At 37.0% G+C, this 10848-nt stretch overlaps 1 protein-coding gene across 2 annotated transcripts in view; it reads left to right on the top strand.

The window, feature by feature from the left end:
• Positions 1–1156: 1156 nt before the first annotated feature.
• Positions 1157–10848, top strand: part of PPFIBP1 (PPFIA binding protein 1) — a 20468-nt gene continuing 10776 nt past the window's right edge. Inside the window, exons 1-6 of one of the 2 annotated variants that reach the window (XM_069094904.1) lie at positions 1157–1262; positions 1561–1590; positions 3903–4074; positions 5560–5592; positions 9049–9199; positions 9746–9874. In XM_069094904.1, the coding sequence (XP_068951005.1) occupies positions 1260–1262; positions 1561–1590; positions 3903–4074; positions 5560–5592; positions 9049–9199; positions 9746–9874 (518 nt within the window). In that variant the 5' untranslated portion in view covers positions 1157–1259. The remainder of the gene's footprint in view (positions 1263–1560; positions 1591–3902; positions 4075–5559; positions 5593–9048; positions 9200–9745; positions 9875–10848) is intronic. The other variant, XM_069094905.1, reaches the window with a different exon arrangement.

Below are 10848 nucleotides of genomic sequence, written 5' to 3'. Positions count from 1 at the left end.
TTTTTTTCCTTGTGCCTTGAATTCATCACCTCTCTCTCTCAGAAGGCAGATAACATGCTTTATTATACATCCTCTTGAGACATGACTGGTTGTAACTTGATCAATTTCTTTACAATGCTGTTCTGATTTCGCTTATTTTACTGCATCACTTCATCCTGTCCAAGATTTTCTGCCATCATCTCTTAAATTGTTTTTTCCATTATATTCATATACCACAATTTGCTCAGCCATTGATGGATACCCCCTAGTACTTTGCTTTTTTTCTTTTTGTACATAATCCCCCTTTTAGATTCAGGAAGTTTTTGTTTTGCTTCCTTAATTGGAATTATTCTCCATTTTAGGTTCCCCCTTCTCATCCTCACTTGTTTCTCTGTTGAGTTTGGTGTATTTCTATACCAAACTACATTCAATTATTTGCTTCAGATAAAAGGAAGGTTAGTCTAATTCCTTCTCCCTCCACCAGTTCTTCCATGTTTATTTTCTCATGTGCCCTCAGACACCAGCTGAATGGGCAAATCACTTAAATTCTACCTCACTTCTCTCAACCGTAAAGTGGAAATAATCATTACACCTATCTCACTGGATTATTGTGAAGATCAAATGAGACAATAATTTATAAGATCCATAAACACAGTGCCAGGTACCCAGGGGGTGCTTAACAATTGCATATTTTCTCCCACCCCTTTCACACCCTGCTTATATATATATATATATAAAGTTCTCTCTTCTTACCCCTTTGTATAATAGATTCCTCCTTTTACCCTAAGTTTTCTTCTTTAGAAGAGAATCAGTCCACCCCTAGGTCCTCTTGATTCCTGGTTCACTCTTTTATGTTTCAGATACATTTATATGATCAATAGAAATTATAATTGTGTATTATTAGTTTACTTCTATATATTAACATTGGATAGGTTATCTCATGATCTTTTCCAGACATTCTGAAATGTGCACGATATATTATTAAACATTTGGCAGGAGGATTTTCCATCCAGTCCCTGTTAGTAAGATGCTTAAAAAAAAGATCTTAAGTTTTTTTACTAAATTACTTAATTAAATACATGGTAAATTCCCAGTTTCAGAATTTCTCTAGCCCACATACAGTTTTAGGTTTTTTCTCCATGATGTTTTAGATGAGAAGAGAAAAGATACTGGTATGAGGCTTTATTTGTTATTGATGTCTTCTTATTTTTGTTATTTTTAGATCTTCAACTCTGCAAAAATCCAGCAGTCTGGGCAATTTGAAGAAAGAAGTATCTGATATGGTTGGTTCCTGAGTAGTTTCTCTTATCTCCTGAAAACAGGAAATTTTTCTTATTTTACAAGTGAAAGTTACAAGGGATATCTTTAGTGTTGATAATTCTCTACCACTTTTCTGAGTTAATGAATATGGAAAGTCACTTATTTTATTTAGAAGGGAGGGAAGTTGAATGCTTTCTTACCCATTAAAAGAAATGTTATTATGTCATTTCTTTCTGGCACTTCATAGAAACTGTGCTGGGATTTTGAATGATGGGATTTGCATGCTTTTATCTAATACTGTTTGTTTTCTTCTTCATACAGGAAAAGGAGCCTCTTCAGAAGCCTCCGGAGGTGATTTTATAGCTTGGCTTAGTATAACTGATAAGTAAAAAGATTAATTCAATAAGCTTGAAAGGGTCAGGAGGCAAACACTTTGGTCAGAAAGTTAAATTGAGGACAGGAGAAGGGGGAATGGTCCAGTAGTATTTATAATTGTTTTATAAGGAGACTTTATATGGTATAAGCTAAGCCCTAGCAATCTTCCTAGAGAGCTCTATTTATTGGTTTGAAGAAATGGGGGATTGTGAAACAAGTCATTTTTAGCATTGAGGGGACAGGGTAGTGGGAAAGGGATCGAAGCAGCTGGATAAGGGAAGCTTAGTAATAACAGAATGATTGGTGTCTGCCTGCAGAATAGGAGCAGAAGTGTTGAGGGGAAGGTGAATGAGTAATGAATGAATGATTAAATTGTTTATCAAGTCCTTATATGTCCAAAGCACTGTGTTAAGTGCAGGGGACAGAAATAGGAAGATCGTCCTTGTTCTGAATGAGCTTATATTCTAATGGGTTAGACAACACATACAGAAGCTTTCAACTGTATCAGAAAGAAAAATTCCATGGTCCTTGGGGTGTCTTTCTGATATTGCACCACTTGATAGTGCCAAGGACTTTGGTAGCAAGAACTTTCTTTTTTCTGTCTTCAGTAGCTATGGCTGTAGCAGCTGGTATTGCTAGACAGCATCTCAGGTTGCTTTCCATGATGATGGCTGAGGGTCCTGAATGGGAAGCATAGCTATTCCCAAAGTTGATGGTCATGGGCTGACTCCACCAAAATCTGAGGGAGCTGGTGGTCGATAGAGTGATGCTTGTTTAACTTTCCTGATAAGTGCTGCCTCCTGAATCGTGGTGCTTTGCCAGGTTGACTGGCTTGCCTGCCCTCTCTCTCAGTTGGCAGGAAATCCACTGATCAGATGGCATGGAAGAGGAAAAGGAAATCCCAATGGCTTTGTCAGCCAGAGGTGAATGATTTGGATGTTGATGTTGAAGCATAATTCACTGTACATTCAAACACTAATTGTGTACTAGTGTCCTAATGTGGTAGAATAAAATGTTGTCATAGAAAGAAATCTAATTAACAATTTAAGGTACAAGTCAGTAGCTATCTTTATTGCATTGGTAGCTATAATTCATGGCACAGAGAAACATCCATTAGCCCACAGAATAGGAAAGTCTTTATGGGGTCAGCAGACTCCTGAAGACAAACCATTTTCCATTTTTTTTTTTTTTTTGTAATTTACAGAAAAACTTATATAAATATTAGAATTACAAACAACTACTGTCTTTGAGGGCATTTTATTATATTTCAGGAGAAAGGACAGAGAATTCCTAATCTAATCTTTTCTTGACCTAGGGATCCAATAACACAAAGTGGAAGTTAATTTTAAAATAGAATTTGTAATGTCAAGAGAAGGAAAGTACAAGGGCCCCCTCTTTCTGTTACCACAAATTCCAAACAATATCTACACTCTACCCCCCAAAAGCAAGAGTGATGAGATACATAAAAAGGAAAGTCGTGTTTGCGCTAGCTAAGCATTATAACATATGACATAGCACAACAAATTCCTTTTCCACATGCAATCAAAATATTCATACAAGAATGTTTTTTTTCCATAATATTATAGATTGTCATTGTTATTTAGGATGATGATCATAAGGCACTCTGTAGGTCTTAAAGTGACTTCTGAGTCACATAAGAAACATTAAATATGTTTAGCATAATTTCATTTTAGGCATAATTTGTTTTATTCTAATTATTTTAAAAGTAATAACCCTTAAGTGGTTTATGCCAGAATATGATTCAGAGCATCCTATTCCAAAACTTTACCAACAAACAGGAGTTGACAATATGTATCTTTAGATTATTAATCAAAATCTTTGTGGTAAATAAAATGAATAAATAATAGCTACACTATTAGAAGGCATTTCTTGACCAGGAGTACTAGGTATAAATGAAATCAGGGATCCAGATCCTACCTCTTCATAATTTAAAAATAAAATTCTACATCAAAATACTTTTTTCTTTTTGTTGCCCAAGGTCAGATGCCTTGTGTGTGTGTGTGTGTGTGTGTGTGTGTGAAGTGTCTGAGACCGGATATGAACTCAGGTCCTCCTGACTCTGGGGCTGGCACTCTGCTCACTGCACCACCCAGCCGCCCCACACATCAAAATATTTTTAAAACCTGTATATACTAACCAATCTACCTGTATTCTGGGATCCAATGAAAATAACACTGTCTTCATTAGCTTTCAAAGTTATCTTTTTAGCAGAAGTATATTTGACATTCCATGTTAGTGAGTTTGAATTTGTTTTCTAACTTCTTTAGAAAGTACCTCCTGGGAAAATCAGCAGATTTGGAAGTCTCCCTCCCAAAGTCCAAGGACCTGGTCCTTCAGCAGATGACAATGCCTTTGGCATTCGAAAAACCCGATCCTCCTTTGGACGGGGCTTTTTTAAGATTAAAAACAACAAGAGGACAGCAAGCGCACCAAACTTGGGTATGTAATAGCAAAATACACACCTCTTCCTATCTCTTCTTTGCATCCATGGATGTTTGGTTACACAAACCTGACAGTATGTACAGAGGAATGAGGTTTGCTTGAGATCTATTGCTTCTAAATCATAGTTCTTTCCAAATAAACCAATCTTCTGCCCAGAGACTCTTCCTTCAAACTAAAGATGAAAGAAAATGGTTCAGCATAGGCAACAAATAAATACATCCACCATGACTGATGACATATTTCACACCCACAATCCCCCCACCTCTTTAATGAAAAGAGAGCTATTTTCCTGCCTCTTCTCCAGGGTCATAGGTCATTATAATTAAACAATTTTAAGTTTATTTTCCCCCATTTACATTGTTGTCATGATTGTGTATATCATTTTCTTAATTCTGCTTACTTGACTTTTAGTATGTCTTCCCATGTTCCTCTGAATTTCTCATATTGATCATTTCTTATGGGAGAAGAGTATTCTATGACATTTATTTACCACAGTTCGTTTTACCATTCCACAATTAATGGACACCCATTTTGCATCTAATTCTTTGCTGCTACACAAAGTAGTTACTATGAATATTTTGGTATATAGGGAAACTCAATATATATGATACATACATACATATAAGAAGCGTAGAAAAAGGGCAGCCTCAGACACTTAGTGACTGTGTAACCATGGACAAGTCACTTAACCTGGTCAGTTTCCTCATCTGTAAGATGAGCTGGAGAAGGAAATGGCAAACCATTCCAGTATCTTTACCAAGAAAATCCCAAATGGGGTCACGAAGGGTTGGACACCACTGAAGAACAACAAACAACAGGCATATACCTAAAGGATGTCTGTGTGAATGTGTGTGCGCACGCATGTGTACACTCATACATACACATACATGGTATTACACACATACACACATCACACTTGCATACATACACACATATGTGTATGTATCTCAGCCTCCTTGGGGTATATGCCTAACTGTTGCCCTGCAATTATAAAGAATTTTTTCTTTAAAGTTGTGTCAGTGAGTATTTAGATACAATATAATCTTTACAATTAGCACAAAAGTAGCACAGAAATAGAAACTAATAGTTCAAACGAATGCGATATTAGTCTGTCGATAACTATAGAGAGATACTATGACAATTCAACAATCTGTAAGCCTTTTTCTTTGTGATTTAAAGTTTTGAGATCAAATAGAAGAAAAACATACGTAAAAGCCTTTTCTCTTTCTATCATAAACCTTTTCACATTCATTTTGGTGGTAAAGTAACCTCTTGTTGTTAATCTTAACAAAATCTTCTTATAGCATCAGTGCTGCATGGCGGGTGGGGAGAGAGAGTGAATGGGCATGCCTGTATTGTACCATTCTTCCCCCAGTATGAATTTTGCCAGTAGGAGTTTTGATTTGTATTTTATTTTGTTATTCTTCGTGTTCTCTGCCGTTGGGCTGCGTGTGATTTTATGCATTGTTGGGATATCTGAAGATCGTAGCCGAAGTGCAAGTGCACCTACGTTAGGTATAGTACTTCTGCATGCCAGCCTGTGCCAGTGCCCTGCCTCTGAATGTAGCTAACCTCTGATTTTGGCCAGTGCAATTGCTAGAAAGTAGGCTGGCAGTAATCAGAAAATAAGATTCTTTGTGCTGAGATTTTTATTTCTACCCACATCTTACTAAAAGGAATTTTCTATTTAACCCTCGCCCACAGCTTCAAGCCTACTCTTCTGTTCCATTATAATAAACTTTACTAATGAGAACTCTTGTAAGTGTATCTGTGATGACATAGAAGCCCATTTTATATGAATTTGGTAGACTTTACCAGCTTTATCTCCATGTTTTCTACATCTCTTAAGTGCTTAGTAGTTTAGATATACATTATGCATTCATTACAGTCAATAAAAACACTCTTCCTTAATATGAAGAGAAACTATTAACTATTAAACACTCTGCCTCCCTGGCTCTGTGATCTTTTCCATATATGTTTGACTTTCCAGGTGAATACTGTCATCTGAAAAGAGAAGTCTTTGGAAAAATCTCACATCTGATAACTTTTAGGTTTATCTCAGATCTTTCTGGGATTAAATTATTGCATTAATTTTGAGGGCCTTTTGAAGAGAGTTTATGAGATGAGTAATCAGTTTACTTCAGTGAGTCTGAAAAGATCAGAAGACAAATACTTAAATCACAAAAATAAGTAGAATTTGGGAGAGAAGAGCAGGAAAGCTACCTTGACTCTCAAGTGGCAAGACACTACAGAAAGAAAAATAAGGAATAAAAATGCAATTGGACTACTATAATTGAGGAAGATAAAAGTAATCTGTTCCAGTGGTACCCTTTAATCTAGTTCAGCTGCAGAGTAGGAACTGAAAGCATTCTTTGTTTTTTTTTTCCCCAGGATGTCTTCATTTTCATGTGTAAATATTCCCATCTCTGTATGTAGATTAGGGCAGAATAGGACATAATACTCAAGAGAAGCCAAATGTCCTATCTCGTGCTGTATTTTTGAGTAGCCAGACTGAGCACTTCAGTGTGTGCTGGGGCCATGGGACAGAGGGGAAGGCACCAACCTGACCCCCTTTTGCCATCTATTTTCAAGTATTTTTGCCCATTTCTTTAGAGTACATTCTGGTTTTGCTGAGAGGCATATGCTGCTTTTGCCATCACAGCTTTGCTTCAGTAGAAAATGAACTTCTGCAATTTCTCTGATCTTGTTCAAACAGCTATTGATGTATTTTCTGGATAATATTTTCTTTCCTTTGTAAAATGTAAAGTATTACATTGAAGTAGCCAAGCTCCTTATGTTGAAACTTGGTTCTGCTGGCAGGCCTAAGGCCACTCAGAATGCTGGCATAAGAAGCAGCAGGATGGGCTGCTTTTCCCCAGGCACATGTGGATGTTCACCTTTCAAGTTAACCCTTTGTCAAAGGAGAAATTTTGATTTCATAAGTCAATTTCAAAACAACCCACGAAATGATTATTTGTATCATTTTAAAGTCTCTAGAAATATCAGACATTGCATTTCATAGCAATGGTTTATAAATTAGAGACATGTTGACTGAGTTCTCCAGTGAAAAATCACAGATATAACTGTACCCCCTCCAAAAAACTGCAACAATCAGATAATAGAATTGAGCTTTTCCTGAAGTGTTAGATTGGGATAAAACAAAAAAGTGACTTTTTATACAGTTTTCTAAAACATTTTTTTCAAGGATCATTGAATATGCATTTATTGAGTGGATGTTAATATGTGAGTCACAGTAGAAGGTGTACAAAAGGAGTGATAGAAAGATGAAAAAAGACATAGTTCCTACTCTAAAGGTACTTGGTTTAGTAGAGTAGAATAAGATAGTTAAATAAATTATTTAGCAGTTAGATGGTACAGTGGGCAGACTGCTGGACCTGAAGTCAGAAAGGCCCGAGTTCAAATGCGGCTTCAGACACTTAACTGGTTGTGTGAACCTTGGCCAAGTCACTTAACTGCTGTTTGTCTCACATTTCTCTTCTGTAAAATGGGGATAGGAATAGTACCTACTTCCCAAGGTGGTTGTGAGAATCAAATGAGATGATAATTGTAAAGTACTTAATATAGTGCCCGGTACAAAGTCAGCACTTTATAAATGTTGTTGTAATGATGTTGATGCTATAAGACAGTTTGTGATATATACTATAAGTATAAAGTGCTATAGAAATTGAGGAAGTGACTATTTCTCATTTAAGGAATCAACTTTTATAAGAGGTAGAATTTGAGCTTGGGTCTTAATATATGGTGGCAGATAAGGTTCCAGGCACCATGCATGGTGTCAACAAAATTGTAGATATGAGAAAGTTCAAGATGTGTCCAGGGAATGGTGATTAGTTTGATTTGACTAGTGTATATATGTTAGAAGATTAACTTGACAATGTAGTTTCTGCTGCTCGTGAATTCAAAGTAGAGGAGTAACATAATTAGAGCTGGTGGCCTTGGGAGATCAATTTAGGAAGCTACTGCAGTAGTCATGGGAATAAGTATAAAGGCCATCCAGCAGGGTAGTGGTAGTGACAGTGTTCTGGAAGGAATGAATTTGACATATTTTAGGCCTGATATTCAGAGAATTTGGTGACTGATAAAATCAGCAGATCACTGAGAGAGAAGAGTGAAAGGTGACACAGGTTTTATATAATAGCTATATTATGAACAGCAGTGGAAGTCTGAGCTTCTTTTGGCAGGAAAATGAATGAGAGTTTGGGGCATTGGTTTTTGAAGGGTCATTAAAGGTTATTTAAGTGCAAACAACTAGGAGGAAATTGAAAAGGGTTGTAGGAGCTAAGAGGAAGAATCTGAGATAGAGGTAGAAATTTTGGACTTATCACAGAGTTGATAATTGATGCCATAGAAAAGGATGAGATCACTAAAGGAGAGAATAGAGAAAGAAAGGAAAAGAAAAATGGAACTCAGAACTGAACTTTGGGGAATGTCTATGATGGAGAATTGGAAGGAGGAAGAGACAAAGGAGAGAAAAGACAGCGTAGTCCAAAGAGAAAGAGATGATCAGGATAATGCAATGTCAGGGAAGTTTTCCCAGGAATGATTTTTGGCAGTAATTAAATGTTGCAGAAAGGATAAAGGCCTAGGAAAGATCATTAGATTTGGAAACTAAAGTACATCATTGATTATCTTCAAGAACACAGCTTACAGATAGGTTCACAACATGACACCAACTCTGTCCCCTTCCTCCCAAAAAAGGCATGATACCTCTGTAACCCTTTTCATCTAGGGTTTCTAAGTTATTTTCTTTTTTAAGCTAATTTAATATTCAGATATCTCATTGACTCTAGATAAGAACTCATATTCTTGGTTCATCTTTTGGTAACTACAGTGTGGGATACCAGCAGGAGAGATTGTTATGTGTTCCTGAAACTAAATAAGCTAACATTGATCGAATTTCTTTCACAATTCTAAATTCACTGAGTCTTTTTTGTTTTGCTCTTGGAATAGCTGAAACAGAAAAAGAAACTGCTGAGGACCCAGTTCTGGCTGGCTTATCTTCCCTAGGAAAGGACGCAGAGTATACCAGTCCCTTCCAGTTATCTCCACCTTCTCCAGACTCCAAAAAGAAATCCAGGGGTATCATGAAGTTATTTGGAAAGTAAGTGAAGGAGGGTAATTTAGGACTCCTCCAGGAGCTCCAGGACTCAGACTTTTCTATTTCTCCCAAATAGCCAAGAAAATATCTTTTTTTTTTTTTTTAAGCAATTGGGGTTAAGCAACTTGCTCAAGGTTACACGGCCAGGTGTTTCTGGGTGGTTGCTAAGTGTCTGAGCCCGGGAGTCAGGTCATCCTGACACTGGAGCTGGTGCTCTTACTCGGTGTGCTACCTGGCCGCCCCAAGAAAATATCTTAAATATAGTAGAGACTCAACAAGTATTTGCTAATTTGACTAAGAAAACCTATAAATGGACAGTTTTGGTGAGGTTGGACATGGTAAGGTATCATTTTAGGTGATTTTGAGGTATATGGAAAAGAGTAGAGTGGCTTAGAACTCAAACCCATCTATTATCATGTGCAGTCAAATTTCTAAATATATAAAAGAGAGGGGAAGCCATAAGGTACAGAGTTATTAAAATGTTTTTCTCAAGATCTGTAAGCTGCAGGACATTAGACATCGTTGTTATCTGTTTTGTTGATTATTCAGACTTAGGAGGAGCCAATCTACAACTTTCAATCCAGATGATATGTCTGAGCCTGAGTTCAAAAGAGGAGACACAAGAGCAACTGCTGGACCCCGTCTGGGTTGGTCTAGAGACTTAGGACAATCCAACAGGTAAGAAAAACAAAATGAACTGGTAGAAATAGTACTTTCCAGTCCAGTTCATGAGCCGGTAGGTGGTGCAGTGGATTGAGCACTGAATCAGAAAGACCCAAGTTCAAATGTGACCTCAGACACTCACTAGTTCTGTGACCATGGGCAAGTCACCTTTGCTTCAGTTTTCTCATATGTAAAATGGGGATAATGATAGCACCTACTCACAGGGTTTTTCTGAGGATCAAATAAAATAATAATTGTGAAGTACTCAGCACAGTGCCTGGCCCATTATACATGCTTTGTAAATGTTGGTGATGATGATATTGCAAGTGATTAGAATGTTGTCTTCAATAGCTTTGATCAGATGCTGTGAAAAAGGTCATGATAGTGTGAGCTAGTGCAGCGACTCGAGCTGTTATAATCAGTGCCCCAAGGATTGGAATATCTCATTGTATGGTATAGTACATTAGTTACCGAAGCCTATGAAAGCAGGAAGATTAAAAGCTTTTTAAGATTCCTTAAATTTCTCAATAATTAATTCTGTGTCTTTTGAATATTGTAAGGCTGATTAGTTTCTTAGACTTTCATCATGGTTCAGGACTCACTCTTGGGCTACTTAATTGATTTATTGCAAAAAGAAGGGTGGATTTGGCAAATGTACAAGACATGAAAACAAAAAATTTAGACAATAGAAATGGACTAGAAACTCCTGTCATCTTTGTCTCCTGTACTCTTTCCTATGTTTTGTGTTTTTCTTGCATTTAGCATAAGATCTCTTTGTGTTATAAAGGGCTTCTATAATTTATGGAGTGCAAATGTACCATGGAAAGAAGGTAATCTCTATACTTCTTTTTTTGCTTTTTGGAGGACATTTGGTGTTAAGTGACTTGCCCATGGTCACACGGCTAGTTTTTTTGTTAAGTGTCTGAGGCCAGACTTGCATTCAGGTCCTCCTGCCTCCAGGGCCAGTGCTCTATTTACTGCTCCACTTA

Source organism: Petaurus breviceps, unplaced genomic scaffold, assembly GCF_028583685.1.
Source record: "Petaurus breviceps papuanus isolate PSGF00001 unplaced genomic scaffold, PetGlider_PUasm1.0 221, whole genome shotgun sequence".
In the NCBI taxonomy this organism is placed as follows: Eukaryota; Metazoa; Chordata; class Mammalia; order Diprotodontia; family Petauridae; genus Petaurus; species Petaurus breviceps.
Note: the sequence above shows the minus strand (reverse complement) of the source record. Positions and strands in the feature narration are given on the sequence as shown.